This window comes from Volvox carteri (genome assembly GCF_000143455.1).
Source record: "Volvox carteri f. nagariensis unplaced genomic scaffold VOLCAscaffold_70, whole genome shotgun sequence".
Lineage (NCBI taxonomy): Eukaryota > Viridiplantae > Chlorophyta > Chlorophyceae > Chlamydomonadales > Volvocaceae > Volvox > Volvox carteri.
Window position 1 is genome coordinate 407,059 of NW_003307613.1, and position 17,566 is coordinate 424,624.

Genomic DNA, 17,566 nt, shown 5'->3' on the forward strand with positions numbered 1-17,566 from the left:
GATATTTACAGGTTTGCTGAGTTGCGTTGCGGTGTTTGCATGTTGCTGGAGGTGTGCGAACGGATTCCAGTATTGTAGCCCGTTGCTGTACCCGCTGCTGTACCGCTTGCTCTATACGGGAATGGCTTGGTAACTTCTTGGCAAGGTCGCTGATATTAAGTGATGGAGCAAAGTTCGGCGAAAGCGGTACTGCAACGGGGAGGTATATACAGCCACGGCCGGTAGTCTGGCAAGTTCGTTGTTTTCCGCTCGCAAGGCCGTGGCTCGGTTTAGGGTGCCTGGGACAGTTCACCGAGACAATTCTCCAATTGGCGGCCCCCAGAGCGGCCATGCCACATAACAACTGGACAGGACCTGAGGACGGTGGTACATATAATTCTTTTCCTTCAAGGTTCGTGAAGATGATTTGAGCATTTTACATGAATGCATGTGTCTGCAATGCACCGTATTTATGTGTGCAACGAGACGGTGCAGTCTAGCTATGTGTGTGCACACGCATGTGCATTGTACCACGCTTCGATACCAAATCCACTACTACCCCACCGCGCGGAAACCCCACCGCGCGGAAACATGTCGCCATAGCACTCAGCCATTGGCAACGTTCTTCAGCAGGCAAAACCTTGCAACATAACCATCAATTTAGGTATTAAGCAATTAGCGCAGCATGGTTCTGCCATGCACGCGCGCATTCCTTCATTCACGCGCACCCTGACAGTGGATTAAACGAGTCAACTCTTCTACCACCAACTCTCTCGTGCAGCGCCGAGCGGGGCGCCAAATGCGAGGGTCCGAACATGGGCCACAACAAAGACTTGGAAAACAAGCCACCAGCCAGACCCAATGTACTGACACATCAACGGTGGCCGCGAGGCAACAGTACGTCGCCTGGTGTCGCCTGTCCATACGATAGGACTCGTCGCCGCAGCAACATCATTGCAACGTTACTTCGTACTGGCCAGATAGTGTGGGAGCGGCGCATCTCTCCCTATTGACCGCTTCGCAAGAACCTGCTTTATTGGCGGTGCCTAAATACTCTTCTCAATTTGCGACTGTCGGCAAAAGTCCCACAGCAGCAAGCCCGGGTAGGTGGGTGGCACACGATGGCACCAACCGGCAGGCTGCCAAGACGAAGAAATGAAAACAAGACCAAAGTAGGGCGCGGGTCGACCTCGGGCCAACACCGGCAATTCAGCAAAAAAGGACACCACACACGCACAATCTTCTCCATAGTTCTCTCTAAAATGGAACCCGTTCTTGGGATCTCCGAAACCATCCATGGCCGAACAACGCTATGCTTGGCTTTCAGGGAGCAACGGCACGCTGCGCAACTGGGGATCGAAGTTTCGACGGTCTATCTGCTTTACCAGCCTCGCTTATCAAATTGAACTGCTAATACCTTACCCCAAGGCACCAGAAAGCGAGCTGCACATATTGAGATAGGAAAGAGAAGATAGCTCCGCTGGCAGAGTGCAGAACAATGTTTTCGGAAAGTTTTCTCGCACAGTCGGGAGGCGGACTCTCCTCCTCTCGATCCTCCGACTCCGCCTACACAAATTCACCCGGAAAACTCCAATCCAACCAAACTCGGAAGTGCTACAATGGCCGCCAATACAGCTCAATACATACCACAAAAACACGGAGCAGAGAAGTGCGCTGCGCAACTGCTTGCCATCCCCTCCAGACCCCACCTACGCCCAACCCTTGCTCAAGCAGCCTCCATCTGACGCATCATCGCTAAAACCAGCAATCAACCGCCCTCCTCTACTCCCTCGCTTCAAATCGTCACACGTCACATGCCTACCTTCGCCCACAGAGTCTTAACCCCCCTCCTGCAATCACCTCTCTTCATCCTGTGCTACCTGCTCGGCCCCCGGCCCCTGACCACCGCCGCCGCCGGTACCGCTCTCCTCCACGACACCTATCGCCGCCTCCACTGGTTCCCCAAGCGCCACGAGCGCTGCCGCCTCTGCCGCCCGCCGCCCCACTTCACACCATACCGAACCGAGGTTTGCGACCTTGCTAACCACCACTGCCGCCTCATTCAGTAGCGGTGGCGGCAGCGGAACTGACACATCGCCACTGACGTCACTACCGCTGCGGCGGCGGCGGCGGCCACCGCCTCCACCCTGCTCCGTCGCCTCCGGCGTCAACTCCAGGCCCTCCGCCAGCGTCGGCAGCTGGCTGCCCAGACTCTTACCCAGCAGCGTGTGACTTAGCCGACGGGCTCTGGCGGAGGGGTGCGGTGACGCAGGGAGGGCGGGCGACGGCGGAGGCGCCCCAGACAGGGCGGCCATGGCAAAGGCCGTGTGGAAGGGAGCCCCCGAGTCGGCCACTGCGGACGCCTGAGACTGCCGAACAAGCTGCAACGACGCCTCCGCCGCCTCCGGCGCCGCCAGCATCGCTTCCGCCCCCAGGTCCCGCGCCTCCGCCAGCAGCGCGCTCTCCACCGCAATCTCCATCGCCGACGGCGCCGCCACCTCCGGCGTTGGCAACGGCCGCGCCACCGCCGCCGCCGCCGCCACCGCCGCTAGCTCCGTCGCGATGTGCGCCTCGGCTGGGCCGCCAGGGCCCAGGCTGGGCGGCCTCACGACGGAGACATCGCTGCCTGCCGCTACGGCCGCAGCTACCGCCGGTGTCAGCAGCGCCGGCATGACGGTCTCCGGCTCCACCCCCTGCTGGGACTCCACACGGGCTGCCATCGCCTCAACCTGGCGGACATACATACAGCGATTTGCAGGTTAATGGCGGACACTAAGGGCAGCTGGTAAAACCCCTGCAGGTGGCGATGGCGGAGGTGGGTGAACGGTCACGATGTGGGACTGGTATCTTACGAGCCCTTCAGGTGTAGCGGCTCTCTCTTGCCACCAAAACGCACAAGAAGACGGACACCTCCTGTGTGTTGCCTGCGAACCAGTCTGTAGCGGGAGGCAAACTCGTCCGACCCACCATTAGGGTGGGGGGGGGGAGGGGAGGGCGAGGAGTGCCGACTGCAGGCGGCCCAGCGGAACAACAGTCACACGAACAGTAACAACCTCAACAGTAGCAGCAGCACTTCTTGCTGCCTAAACTCCGTTGGCCATATCCTTTCCTTGCTCCCTCCTGAACCTCGTTCCTGAACATCTGCCTTACTCCACACCGCATGCAGTCCCACACCCGCGCACATCGCACCTGCTCCACCGCCTCCGCCACCGGCTCCCCCAGTGCCACCAAACTGGCTGCAGTCGCCACCTCAGCAGCCGCCCGGTCGTGAGCCGCCATCAGCTCAGCCGGGACCCCCATGGGCATCACGGGCGGGGTGGGGTCCACCGTGTGCTCACTCACGCCACCTGAGGAGGTGTTTCACAGCGGCGGTGGGATGTGTGTGTGTGTGTGTGGGTGGGTGTGGGTGTGGGTGTGGGTGTGTGGGTGTGGGTGTGTGTGGGTGTGTGTGGGTGTGTGTGGGTGTGTGGGTTCCGTGCGATAGAGGGGATAATTTACAGCGCAGTGGACAACTGGATCTTCAGGTGGGGAAGAGCGATTTGCGCCAAGAAGACAAACAACCTAGTGAAATTGCAGGCAGCATCATGACTGCGGCGTTAATCTCTGGAAAGGAGCTTTCCAAACTCCTCCAGAAGGGCGAAGGGGAAGGGAGGAGACCCAAAAGCGGGTCCCGGTCGACTGCCTGTATCAGCCTTAGCTAGATGATGCCCGAGGGGGAAATACCGGATACCCCGTTTGTTTGCTGACAGCCGCCGACCGCAGCCACCGCCTCAGCCCCACACCCGCCGGCAATGGACCCGTCAAGTCCGTACGGCAAGACATAACGAAGGTTCCCCCAATCCAACTCCTTGACGCCCAACCCAATGGTTATCCTTATTCCATTCCGAGTTCAAACAACTCACCGTGAAGCAGGCTGTCCAGATGCAGCAGTTGCTGTCGAGCCGGGCTGCTGGGAACCGCTCGCTGCACGCCACTACTGCCACGGCGACTACGGCCACTGCCGCTGCCGCTGCCGCCGCCGCCGCCGCCGCCGCCGGGCCCCTGAGGCGTGGCGTAGCCGCTACGGCCGCTGACGCTGCTGGCGGCGCCGAAGCTGGGATGGCGCAGAAAGTCCCGTACACTGCTGACGCCGCTGCCAAGTGGGGCCGGCGGCGACGTTGTGTTGTCGGCCGGCCAGCTATTGCCGGTTTCATCCCGAAGGAGGCCGGATATTGTACTGCCACCCCAAGTGCTGGCGGTGCTGACGATGTCGGTGCCGGCGCTTGTGGTGACGGCGCCGTCGCCGTTGGGTGGCCCCGTCGCCGTACCGCCATGAATGGCAGCCGGCATGCTTATCTCGTCGTTCCCCTCGTCGTACATTCCGATTGGAAAGTCATCGGGGTTGATCGCACCGGCCGCCGCTGCGGCGCCGCCGCCGCCGCTGCTGCTGGCGCCGCTATCGCTTACGCGAGGTGTTCCCTCGGAATCAGCACCTCGCTCCGTTACCGAAGACGCGCGATGCCGTGACGGCGTGCCGCGGCCGCTACTGCCGTACGATCCCCGGCTTCCAAGGGCGGCCAGACCCGCCGCCAGTCCTGCGCCCATAGACGTCAGATCCAGATCCAGATCCGGGAATAACACGGAATTGGCGGCGCCGACGCTGAGTCCGCCTCCGTGACGTTCATCCTCCGCATCACTGCCGGTGCCGCTGCTGACACCCGGGTCCACTACCTCACCCCGCTCCGGAACCGCGATGCGAACATGCTTGCCGGTTCCGGAGCCCGCGCCGCTGGACATCGAGCTGGACAAACGGCGGTACATACCTCGCGGCACTGACGAGGCGGAGGCCGTAGAGCTCAAACTGTAGCCCCACGCCGCGTGCACCTGCAGCGGCGCCGATGACGGTGCAAAGCTGGCGGCGCCGTCAGTACGGCGGCGACTGACCACTGCTTGGCCGCCGTAGCTGCGAGTGCTCGGAACCGTCACTCGCCGACTGGGATGGCTTTCCGGAATGGCCCGGGGCGCCGCTGTTTCAGGAGGTGGCGGCGGCGGCGGCGGCGGCGGCGGCGCTGCTCTTCCCGCCTCCAGCGCCGCCCGCATGAGTCCGCGTCCGGAGAACGGACTCCATGAGAGATCATCCCCAGGCGCTGCAACTGCAGCGGGGGCGGCCGAATCCGTCGGCGACAGCGGGGGCGCTGTGGCCGGAGCCTCCGGCGCCGCCGCGGCGGCGAACACGCCCTCCATCCTTGCCTCCGTTGCCAGCGCCGCTACCGGCTGCTCTCGGACCCCTTCCGTTGCAACCACCCCGCCGTCGCCGTCGTCGTACAGCAGTACATCTTTGAACACGCCTGATGATCCGTCGGACGGCCACTGCAGCCTGACATCCCCCCCCCGCTCGTCGCCCCTGCCGCCTTCGGCGCCACCTACTGGCGGAGCCTCGATCCCGCCCCCGGATGGCTGCTGCTGCAGCTGCAGCAGCGGCGGTGGCTGCGGCTGCTGCGACGAAGTCGGCGCAGCTTCCGTTACTGCTGTACGCTTGTTCTCTTCTTCCGGCTGCTCAACCAAAGATGGGCCCCATTCTTCCGTATCGTCGTCGCTCTCGTACCCGCCACTCTCCCGCGCAAGCTCGCCTCTGACGTCCTCCTGGTTCCTCGACCGCGCCTCCGACTCGTCCGACACGGCACCCTCCAGCTCACGCTCCGACGACGACGGCGGCGCTGGCGCCCGCGCCGGCGCCGGCTTCTCGCCGGTAGCCGCCGGCAGCAGCGGTGCTGTAGCCGCCGCTGTATCCAGCTCCGGCATCGTATCATCGTGGCTGTGAAAAGATGCCTGCGGCGATATCCCAGGGTCGCCGACGCTGATCGTACATTCATCCTCCGTCACGTCTGGCGGCGTGTGGAACTCCGCCCCGTCGTCGGCGTCATCATCGTTGTCACCGTCGGCACCGAGGCCCTGCACACCCGCGCTGCGGCGGCCCTCCGCCTCCGCGGCACCGCGCTCCGTATCGCCGCCGTCCCTGGCGTCGACGCCATTGCCAACATCATTGCCGCCGCCGTCTTCCTCGAACATGTTATCTTCCATTTCTAGCGGATGAGAGTGTACGCGTCCCGGGCTCGCAGCGCTGGAGCCGCCAGAACTGCTACCGCCGCCGCCTCCGGCCCTGCCGCCGATGGCGTCACCACCCAGGCTGTTCACACTTGCATCTCTCGCGCTGCTACTGCCGCCAATCACCGCTGGCTCCGACTGCGGTGGCGGCGGCTCCTCCGCCACCGGCGTAGGACCCGCACGGCCAGACCTGTCGTACAGTGCTCCCGCCGGGGGCATCGCCGCCGCCACCATATCAGACAGGCTGGGAAAGGTAGGCAGCTCCCACCCTCTCGGCGCTGCGGCACCAGCGGCACGTGGCGATTGCTGGTCGCCGCTGTTGCCACCGAAGGCTGATGCCGTATCCGCTGCGGCCGCGGCGAAACTCGAACCTCCACTGTCACATCCGCCCTCCGCGTTGCCATCATGCTGCTGCGCTGTTGCCGCCAGCTGTGGCGGTGGGCGCCTGCCTTCCAGAACGGCAGCGGCAGCATTGCTGAGGTCCGTCGTAACTGAGCCCAGAGCTTGGCCTTCAGCGTCCTCAATGGCGGTCCGCTGAAGCTGTGGCACTTGCAGCGCCTCCCTGCGCTCCTGACGGTCCGCTGCCGCTGCCGGGTCTATCTGCAGCGGCGGCATCTGCAGGCCCCCGGCAGAGGCGGCGGCGATGCCGCCGCCTGGTGACGCCGGTAACGATGCTTCCTGGTCCGCCCAACGGACCGACCTGCCGCCCAGGCTTTGAGACCCCTCCGTGGTAAGAGACGTCGCTCGTCGCATACACGACGTCCGTCTGCCGATGGGGCAGGGGCTTGACGTAACGGACTGACTGTATCTGCCGGCGGCAGTGGCGGCGTCGCCGGCGACGGAATGCGCCTCAACGCGCTCTGCCGCGTGCCATACACTCTCTGCCGTACGCGCCGCCTCCGGGATGCTCAATCCGGCGTAGTGCAGGCCGCCAGCGGCGGCGGCCGTGGTGGCCAACTCCTCGTGGGCAGCGGCGGTGGCGCGGGTGAGGCCCGTCGGCGGCGCCGCCAACGGCAGCGCCGCCGTGGCTGCTGTGACGGGCAGCGACACGCCGGTGGCAGCGGCCGCGTGTGTCACGATGCGCTCCGCCGCAGCCTGCTCCGCCACCATCGCCTCCACCACACTGTGGGCCACCGGCGGCGGTAGTACGGCCAGCATTGTCGCTGCCGCCGCGTCAGTGACGACGGGACCCGCTACCGCCATCTTTGCGCTCAGCTCTGGCTGCTGCGGCTGCTCGGGATGTGGCGACAGAGCGACCAGCGGCAGCACATCGTAAGTTGGCGGCGGCGGCAACCCCGTCGCCAGCGCCACCGACTGCAGTGTACCTTCCATGCCTACCGCTGCCGCAATCACCGCCGATGCCGCCGTACGTGCGGCTCCGGTATAGCCGCCGGGGCCGCTGGGTGCCCCCGCCGCGGCACTCCACGGCGTCGACGCAGCCGCGGCGCCGCTAGCGCGATGTGGCGGCAGGTCCCACACCTCCGCCACCTCAGGCTGTAGCAGCAGGTCGGCGGGGCGGTGGGCGGAGCTGCTATCCACAGCGGCCGCGGACTCCAGAGCAACCTCCGCCAGCAGCGCCGCACGCCGCACGTGAGCGCCCGCGATGGCGGCGGTGTCGAAGCTGCCGCCGTTCAGGCCTGCCGCCAGTAAGCCCGCTGCGAGCGAGGAGAAGGTAACGGATGCCACAAAGTTTAATTTTGCTGATGGGTGACGGTGGATCCGATCTGGGGAGGTTGAGTAACTTACGGTGAGGACAGTTTACAGCAGCCGCTTCACGCGGCAAGAGGGAAACAAAAAGCGAAAAGCGGGGAGGGGAAGGGGGAGAAATTCTGAAGGAGCAAACAAAGGATGCCGCCGCCGCCGCGGTGTTGGCCAAGTGGGTTACTGGTCCTGGTTGCTTTTCCCCCCAATCCCCTCAATGAGATAGCTGTCCTTCCCTTTCTTCACCATTGCACACATACATACATGGTACATACATGGTACAGACGTGTACACAAACAAGTTCAGCACCGCGTCAACAGTTCCGTTCCCTCCCCCCCCCAGAGCTCCGAATGGTGTATCCGGCTGGTAGGTTAACGGGCTCCGACTTCCGACGGATTCCGGCGCTTCCACTACCACAGGTAGTCAAACGATAGGCGGGCTACTCAAGAAATGCTGAGCGACGTCCTATACAACGATGCAAATAGGGGAGCTCCCTCCTCGCGTCACGTCACGTTCCTAATGCCGTTACAAAGTACCCCCCACGCCGCACCGCACCGCACCACACCACGCGAGACGGCGAGACGAGACGAGACGTGGCGTGGCGTGGCGTGGAGGTACTATCAAGAGCCAAAACTATTCGACATATTGCCTAAAGAAGCAAGGAGCCAGTAGCTAACAGTTTTGGATACCGGCGCCTTTCCGTCACCCGCACCTGCAGCCGCGGCCGCCGCAGCCGCTCGGTCATGCCGTACCAGGGGGTCGCTACCATCGCCCACACCACCTGGATGCACAGGGGCCGTGAGGTACGCCGCCGCAGTGTGGGGGAAACGTTTAGGCGAGCCAGCTGCTGTAATAGGACGAGAGCTATTTGCATTCTTTGCAATCTTACTGGTGCTGCGGGCGCCCGTACGCCAGGGTACGCAGGGGCTACCGGTACGGCGGGGTCAGGGGGAGCAGCAGTTTAGATCATGGGAACCGACAGACGACCTCTTCACCACACACCCGTTCGTCGCCCTCGCAAAGCTCGCGGGCGACTTTCCACACAAACCATACCCCTGAAGGTTACCTCTCATCCACCCGTCCCCCTCCCGCCTTTCCCCCCTCCCCCGGGTACGTTGTCAACCCTACCCCCACCCCCTTCAACCCTACCCCCACCCCCTTCAGCCCTCCCCCCACCCCACCCCACCCCCACCCCCACCAGGTCAGCAAGGCCCTCACCCGTACAGAGCCCACACTGCCTGTCCTCCCACAGACTCACCGCCCTCTGCCGCCAGGAGTTGCGCCGCCGCCTCGGCCCCCGCCTCCGCCGCCACCTCCTCCGCCTGCTCCCCCGCCAGGACCTCCAGGGAGGGGGCTCCGTCATCCGGCTCCAGGAGCGGCGCTCCGCTGCGCTCCGGAGCCAAACCCCGCAGAGCAGAATCCCGGTCCACTGCAACGTCTGTGGAACAACACGGAGAGTGTGTTGAGCGTGTGTGTGTATTGTGTGTGGGGGGGAGAGGCACGAGAGGGGTAACGAAGGAGGAGGATTGGCACAGCTGGGTTGATTGTGCGCGCAGTGCTACAGATCAATTGCCTACATTCGAATCCACTACACAACTGCCCGTTGTTTCAGGCTACAGACTGGAGAATATGACCTTCATGACAGTGGGGGGTGGACAAGGGGGGGGGGGACAGACAACCCACGTGAACGACTGAAGCTGCTGCAAAGGAAAGTGTGTACAAGAAGCAGAACTGACCAGTAGGCGAGGGGGGGGGCCACGGGGAAAAGCTGGAAGGGGAGCTAGGGCAACGGTGCCACACGCACTAGCATGGCCCTACCTGCCCGTGCGAGCCCCTCGAAAGCCCAACCGTGGACCCCTCCCCCCCTCCCCCCCCCCCTCCCTCCCACGCACCTACCGGGATGTACCACCACCCTGGCCAGCTCCGCCGCCCGCCCCACCCCCTCCCCGCAGTGCACCAGCGCCCCGGCCACCGCCGCGGCGCGAGCTGCCTCCGCGTGAACCTCAGCCTGAGGGAAAACCATATTGTGTTGCTTTGTTGTTGTTGTTCTTACAGAGTGGGAAGCTTCTGGGCCCATTGATCAGATTTCAATGATCATATCTACAATTTATCACACCATACAGTCACCATCCCCCATTACCACACTGTACTACGCCACACGAACTGCAAGTCCAAGGCGAAATCATACGGCGGAGCAAGAAGCAAAGGAAAGAGGTGGGAGGAAAGGGCCGGGGGGAGGATGTAGTAACCACCGAAACCCCCATCCCACCTGATGTTGTGCTGCCACCAGCGCCCTGGGCAGTACTTGACCCCTCAGAGCAGCTAGCTCCTCGCCGCCATCATGACGATGACCACCACCACCACCACCACCACCACCACCACCACCTCTCACACAGCCACCGCGCTCAACCCCCTCCGGCTCAGATCCACTGCCTGCACCACCTTCACGTGAATGCCAAGCAGCATCCGCTGCCACCGCCATCATCGCGGCACCTCGCGTCCCCGCCTGCTGAGCCCATGGTGACCCATGGGTCACCATGCGACGGCGCGCCTCCTTCTCTCCGCCCATCACCAACTCCTCCTTCACCGGCAGTGTGGGCGGACCTGAGACTGTGTCTGTGCCATTGCTTGTGGTGCCTGTGGTCGTGGCAACAGACTGGTACTGCTGCTGCTGCTGCTGCTGCTCGATGGTGGGTTCGATGGTGGGTCCGGCGCCCCCGACCCTGGCCACCACCTCCCTGCCGCCGCCACCAGCCAATGCTGCTGCCTGAGCGGGTGTTCCGAAGTCCGAGGCGCGGTCCACCTCCAGGGAGGAAGCCGCCAGAGACATGGCGGACTCGGATACTTTATCGTTGGAAGGAGGGGGGGTAGAGAGAAAGGGCCGGGAAAAAGGGTAAGAGGGAAGGTGGCGGCGAAGGAAGGAAATCGGGGACCGCAGATCTGATACATCTTTCCACATCCTTTCAACCTCACCTGTGTGCAAATACCCTAAAACATCCCAACATCCCAACGAACAGACGACCAGACGACCAGACACCCCCTCCGCACCCTCCTGACCTGGATGCGGGTAGCTGCGGCGCCGCTGAAGGTCCTCGATGATTGGACCCCACGTGCCACCATCGCCGCCGCCGCCGCCGCCGCCGCCGACTCCCCCAGCGGCAGATGATGGCACCGCAGCGGCCCCGACATCCGCCGCCGAAGCGGGTGGCGGCAGTAGCAGCTCCGCGGGCGCCGTCAAACCTGCTGCAGCCTCAGACAGCTCCAGGGGGGGTGGAGCAGCAACACCGGCACCGGGGGTTGCGACCGCAGCCGTACCAGCGGCCATAGCGGCGGCTGGGGAGCCGATGTGCCGCCGCTGCCGTACAGTCTCGGGGTGAACGCCACCGCTGCCAATGCCGCAGCGAGTCGAGTCGAAATCGACGGTGCCTGTCGTCGCGGTTCCTTTGTAAGTCGAGAAAGGTGGTTGGTTGACAAATCGCAAATCCTTAAAGCTCATGGCTGACCCAACAAGCCGGAGTGTACGATATTATTAAACATCAGGATCGATTGCAGGAACAATCACACTGCCGTACGGTTGTGTCGTCGCGTGCGTGCTGTGCTGATGTGTTTACAACAACACGGGAGGAGATACTCCATTGTTGCATTTACTACTTAACGTGTACCAATACATTAAGACATTAGCAATGTACTAATAATTAACGGTAAGCTTTCTTCCAATTTTCTTATATAAAGCCATATACTACAGGTCCTACTGGTCCTAATAAATAGGAAGAACAAAGCGCAAATGCCGATAAGAAATATGGAGTTAAGGGATCGCAAGTTACCATACGGTAGCCTAGACGGAAGCCTAGACGGTCCTAGGTCCCCAAGCCAACGGCGGCCCCTTCAGATAGCCCGGCCAAGGTAGGCCCGCGGCTCCGCTACCCAGCAGCATAACACGGCTGCGCCCGCCGCCCGGCATGCCCGCTTCGGAAACACGTTTCGACCATGGACAGTGCCAACACACGCACCGCGGGGGTCCAGCGCCGCCTCGGCGATGTTGGCGGCCCGCGGGACGCTCTCACCCAGCGCGTGCACTAGCGCACCAGCGGCGGCCGCGGCCGCGGCCGCTGCATCGTGCATGCCGTACAACATGTCCACTTCCGTCGCGGGACCCAGCGCCGTCTCGACCGGCTGCTGTATCACCGGGGGCGGCGGCGGCGGCGGCGGCGTCAGCGCTGCTGCCGCCGTTATTCCGCCTCCGTCAGCGTCGGGCCGCTCTGTCGGAACCTGTCCGGAAGATCTGGCATCATCTGCACCTACGAGGCAAGTGCATGGCGGTATCGAGAGAATTCAGCGGTCTGTGTGTGTACCGCTTTTGTACGTGCGCACTATGCCTTGCCGTGCCATAGATCAGGACATGAGTGGGAACAGCCCCTCACTCCGTCTTTGGACACCCCCTCAGACCCATCCATGCCGACCCAGATCGGCATTGCCGCATAGTGCTGCTAAGACCTACTGCTACTGCTACTGCTACTGCTACTGCTACTGCTACGGCCAGCACTAAGACTTCCCTTGCCGAGATGAGCACATGATGCCTACCCTCGCCCTAATTGGTGCAACGGGCTTCCCATTGCTGCCTTCTGCCGAAAAAGGCACCTCACTTAGTGAAGAACTGCACGACAAAGAAAGCTGTGAGATAAAACTTCTTTTCCTCCTCCTTCATGTCCTTGTGTACTCCTGAACACCACAGCTCGTGTTGCTCTTGTTCGCATTAAAAGTTCATAAGAGGTAAATGCAAGACTGCATGACGCGTTTACGTGTTCTAATGTTCGGTTTCCTGTGCTAACGCCCCGGAGGTGTCGCGAAACGAAAATTGTGTGCTTCCGGCTGGTAAACGATTATTCTGTCACTTCCAAAAAGAAGCCCTGGAGACTCTCCAACAGCATAATTCCAAAGGGACAATTACAGAATAAATCTTGCATCCATTGGTCGGATTTCAATGAAAATTGCCCTAGCGGGGTGGCCGGCAAAGCTGGCGCGACCTGCAAACCGAGATCATATCGGAAGCCTAAGCTTCCGGCCATGTGTCGCACCTGCCCCTGCTTGGGCAAAGCCGCCTACGTCCGCTGTGCTCGATCTGACGTCCTCCAATGTAAATTTCTCCGCGCCATCACCCCTTAAGAATGTCGGCAGCTGCCGCGCGGCGTCAGAGACCCACGGGTCGTTGATCTGAAAGCCTGATACAGCAGGAAAAACATAGCAGCGGGACCGCCATACTTGCTGACCAGGCATTTGGAGGCCCGCACAAAAGCATGCACGCAAAAGATTCCGGTAGATTCTCAGTTTAGGCACATCGGCTCAGGAGCAAGAAGCGCCTGGCAGCCTGGGCTTTCGGCGCTAGCAGTTCCAGTAGACAGACGATAAGGCTCTATTTTCTTGACAGGCCGAACATGCTGACGTGGCCAGCCACTTAAAGGCTTGAATTTGCACCACTTCCGCTGCTGGGAAGTGAGCAGTAAGGCGTACCTTCCACAGAAACTGCCGCAGAGGATGGCGAGGTGTGCGCTGCAGCCTCCGCAACGCACTGCATCTGCGATGCGGGAGCTCGGTCAGTCTGCACAGCAAACATGCTGGAAGGTCGAGTCCACACGGTGTGCTTGTATCCCTTTACCTTAACTATCGCCGCGGTCCGGAGGATTTGCTTGGGCAAGATGTGCTGCGCGCTATCGAGATGACTTGGCCAGTCAAAGCGTACCTCTTTTGGTGCTTGACTTTGTGGTTTATCCTAGAATGCAGATATTTCCAGTAATTTTGCGTTGCTGTATGGATGCTGAAAGACCCCGTTAGGGTTGTTCCAAGGGACTCCAAGATATTTCGTTGTGCCGTAATTGTCGTATCGCATACAGCTTTTCTTGGGCCTTATCGTGGGCGATAAAATCGACATATCCATGACACTTACAAAGAGGCATGCCGTTCCAGTTTAGGATTCAGTCTTAGGAATTCAGTCTGGAGTGTTTGTTGTCGGTAATAAACGGTATATCGGACATGTCCAGGCTGACCTCACCAACGCGAACAAGTTCTGCGCCCTAGCCAAACCTGCTGGTAGAGCGAGCTGCTCGCCAAAATCCAAGAGGACAACGAACTTGAGCCCTGCATAGTTCAACCTCTAACGCCGATGGGCATCCTCAATAGAGGATGTACCATCACTATCTACAACACATCACTTCGTCCCGCCCTGTTCCGCCCAGGTTCCATCTAATGCGATAGTGGATTGCCCACCACATTCTTTCGCTAACGTCGCCTGGATAACATCATCACCTGACCAGCACGTGAATACACGTCTAACACCACTTAAACATCGACTGACGACATAATCACAGCGCATCGCGCAAATCTTTGCGAGGTGCGCTTTCACCAAAATTGCCAAAGTGCGTTTCAGCCACAAATTATGTAAAATCTCTGCATGTGCTCCCCTTGCGTCCCCTCTTCCGTTTCCATGATACATTTGCTGACCAAGCTATTCCTGCAACATGCCGAGTGCGTTCTGGCACTTATGCATATCGTTCATTGCCGGGTAGGGAACGCTTGCGGAGACTTTCTGTATGATGAGTCAGATACCGAGGATACCCGAAGCATGGAGAGACCCTATCCACACCGTTGCCACACAGATAGCGCGTACATTGTAATACGATGAAAAAATAAATCACACTCGTTGCAATTTGCCTGCCATTGCCCCGCGTCACCACCGTCAAGCCAGCTCTTCACTCGGGACCCTCTTAAGCCATTTGTTCCTCGTCGCATGCACCCTCCGTAGCATATCCAGCCGTGCACACGCACAATAATAATGACGCTGCAGGGCCAACGCCGAAGGATCAGCATTACTACGAATGGCCAAAGCCCGACATCTCCCCTTTCTCCCCTGCTCTCCTGCACCCTCCTGTCAAAGGTCAAAGAGTCCCGTCCTTGCCCCTCAGCGCCATGGTGAATCACCTACCAGAAACCCCTCGCCCCCCTCGAGCTCTATCACCTTTGGTCCCGCCTAAAGCAAGCCGGTGTCCAGGTGCACTGACTGCACGATCGTAACCATCTGCGTGCGGCTGTCACTTCGCCTCCTGCGCCAGCATGCACCGCGCCTGTGCCCGCGGCAGCACCCCCCTCCAGCGCGTCGGCACTCTCAGCCTCCGCCGCCGCCCGCGCCGCCTCCTCCTTGGCCAACTTCCGCTGCTGCCTCTTGTACTTGTAATCCGCATCCAGCAGCGTGCCTCTCCAAGCCTTCCATGCCATCAAGATCAGCACAAGGCCCCAGTAGCAGCAGTACGAGATGATCTCCAACGGCGTGCCCTTATCCTGGTAACCGAAGATCGCCCGCACCAGAGCAAAGAACCGCTGCCGGTTTTGTTGGTCCACGGGCTCGGTGCCCTTTGGGTCGATATCGGAGCAACACTTGGACCAGTTGTAAATGGGCACCATATACCATGGCCGCTCGTCAAGCCAGGGCGAGCAGTAACCGAACGCGTCGGCGTTCATAAGCGCGTCAGTTCCCAAGTTAACCTGCCCGGCGGCGATGAAGAAAATGATGATGGCCATAATAATGACGAGCCACTTGATGTCCTTGACTTGGCGGCCTGAGTAGTACAGAAAAATGCCTACCAGGCACCCGCACGCAATCCCGACGAAGGCAGGCAACGGAATTGCCGTCACCTTGACGTTGGCCAACCCGCCAAGGAAGACAACAGACTCGATACCCTCCCGAACGACGGTCGTGAAGACCAAAACAAAAATGTTCAAGATTTCCTTGCGCGTCGGCGGGGAGCGGTCTACGTTATCAAGCGGTGCTGCTGCCACTTCATCTCCACCTGGGGCGTTCGGTGTCGAAACGCCTGAGGAAGACAGCTTAGAGACAGCGACGACACCCGGCACCGCGGCCTCGACGTCATCGGCGCTGATGACGGCGTTGCCCGGCTCCTTAGCGACTTGTTTGACATCGGAGGTGGTGGCGGAGGCGGAGCTGGAGGAGGTCGTGGCGAGCGTGGGTGAGGCCGACAACACTGGCGAGGAGGATTTGCGTACGGGCAGCTGTACGGCACCAGCGGCAGAAGAGGTGACGCAGTTGGTGTCATTGGTGGCAGCGGCAGCGCCATCCGTGGGCTCGGCGACAACGTCCGGCACCTGGCGAGCGATTGAGGGAAAAACACAGGTGCAGGTTCTTTAGGCACAAACAGAAGACATCAGGAATGAGCCCAAACGACAGAAATGTCATGTCATGCGACAGGTGTTGCGGACGTGCCGGACGCGTCTAGTCACGGCAGCAAAAATAGCTGCTACCAATTATTTTCGGCTTTCCATCGCATACCCATATGCCGGGGAGCACGCATGCAGAGTACGATGTCATTAATGTACGGCGCCTCGTTGACCAGCAACGGGCCCCCATCCGTCCCGACGTTCCCGTCATCCCCGTTTCCCCTCCCCGCGCTCTCGACTGCTGCGTGCAAAATACTAATGGTCATGGGAGTCCCTAGAAGCTTTGCTTTGGACGCGTACCTTCGCTGCCATGGCTGCTTCCAGCTTCCGTTTCCACTTAGCCTCCCAGCCCAGGAACCGGAGCATGGCAAAGCCCAAGATGGTAATGAGAAAGGCGGCGATCCACGAGATAACACCTTTAAACATAGCACGTTTTTTCCCAGAAAAGAGGTTATCTCGGGCCGTGTAATATATGGCGATGAAGATCACGCCAAATACTATGCTGACACCGACGCCGGCGGCGACCCCATACCAAACTGCGCAGGAAGAACGGAAGAGTTAACTGAGCGGCGCATTCAGGCATGAGAAGGTCAGGCATTCCGAGGTGGTGGTGCACGGCTAACTATCATGCGATCGGGCTTCCGCGCCGGCTGGCAGTTGGTCGTCGCAATTAGGTCATGACGGGGAACTAAGCACTCTCTTACATACCTGCTTTCTTCAATCCTGGCTTTGAGCGATTCAAGAACTGTAACAGAATACTGCAAATGATGGACGCCTCAATGGTCTCTCTGAAAAGGATGAACAGAGACAAGACCGAAAAATACGTGTCGACGGACGCCATTTTTCCACAAGGATATCAATAGACTTTTCTCTCAGGAGAGTTCTTCTTTTAACGAAATTTAACAGCTACGTTGCAGCAAACTGGAGGCTCGCAACCCGTGCAAGCAGCCGCCAACAACACCGTTAAGCTGCACAAGCTCCGTATGCTACAATCATTGTTTAATTTTTGTAATTAAACATAAGTATGCTGTCCAATACGGCGATGTTAGAGGGGGACGGACGACGGCCTTATTCAGCCGTGGGCTTACGACGTCGCTGCACGATATTGTTGCCGAAGTCGCCATCAGCACATGCATTCCTGCTCTATGTCCAAGAGCCACGTGCCGCAAGCAAGCTTGCTGAAGGGGCGTGTGCTTGGCGTGTGGCCAGCTCCGAAGCCACTCGCTTGGCACGAGCAAAGTGTGCTTTTGGTGTGTCATTCTATGTAAATGGACTAAAATCGCAGTGCGTCGTTCAATTGTGTAATATCAGGAAATGGTTGTCAACCCGCTATCCTTATGCTTGACTAAAATAGGCTTCGATATCTGCCCACCACAGGTGAGTAAATTACGCAAAATGCCAGTAGGTTAATTACATGCACGATGATAGATTGTAAGGTGTAGCGCCTAGGGCCTCTAATTATCAGGTAGTTCATCGACAACTTTCGTACCTAAGCTTTCCTTAGCACGTCGTGGACCTCATATACCATGGATCCTTATTGTTTTACCTAGTCATGAAGTAAAAAGGCTTTATGTGCCTA

The 17,566-nt window shown here is 60.2% G+C and overlaps 1 protein-coding gene across 1 annotated transcript; it reads right to left on the reverse strand.

Moving 5' to 3' along the window:
• Window positions 1–13,689: 13,689 nt before the first annotated feature.
• VOLCADRAFT_77510 (uncharacterized protein) lies at window positions 13,690–16,828 on the reverse strand (the record flags this gene model as incomplete). Its single annotated transcript, XM_002957205.1, has 3 exons — window positions 13,690–15,915; window positions 16,288–16,523; window positions 16,696–16,828. The coding sequence occupies 3 exons, from the start codon at window positions 16,826–16,828 to the stop codon at window positions 14,770–14,772; spliced, it is 1,515 nt and encodes a 504-aa protein (XP_002957251.1). The 3' UTR covers window positions 13,690–14,769.
• Between the last annotated feature and the right edge of the window lie 738 nt (window positions 16,829–17,566).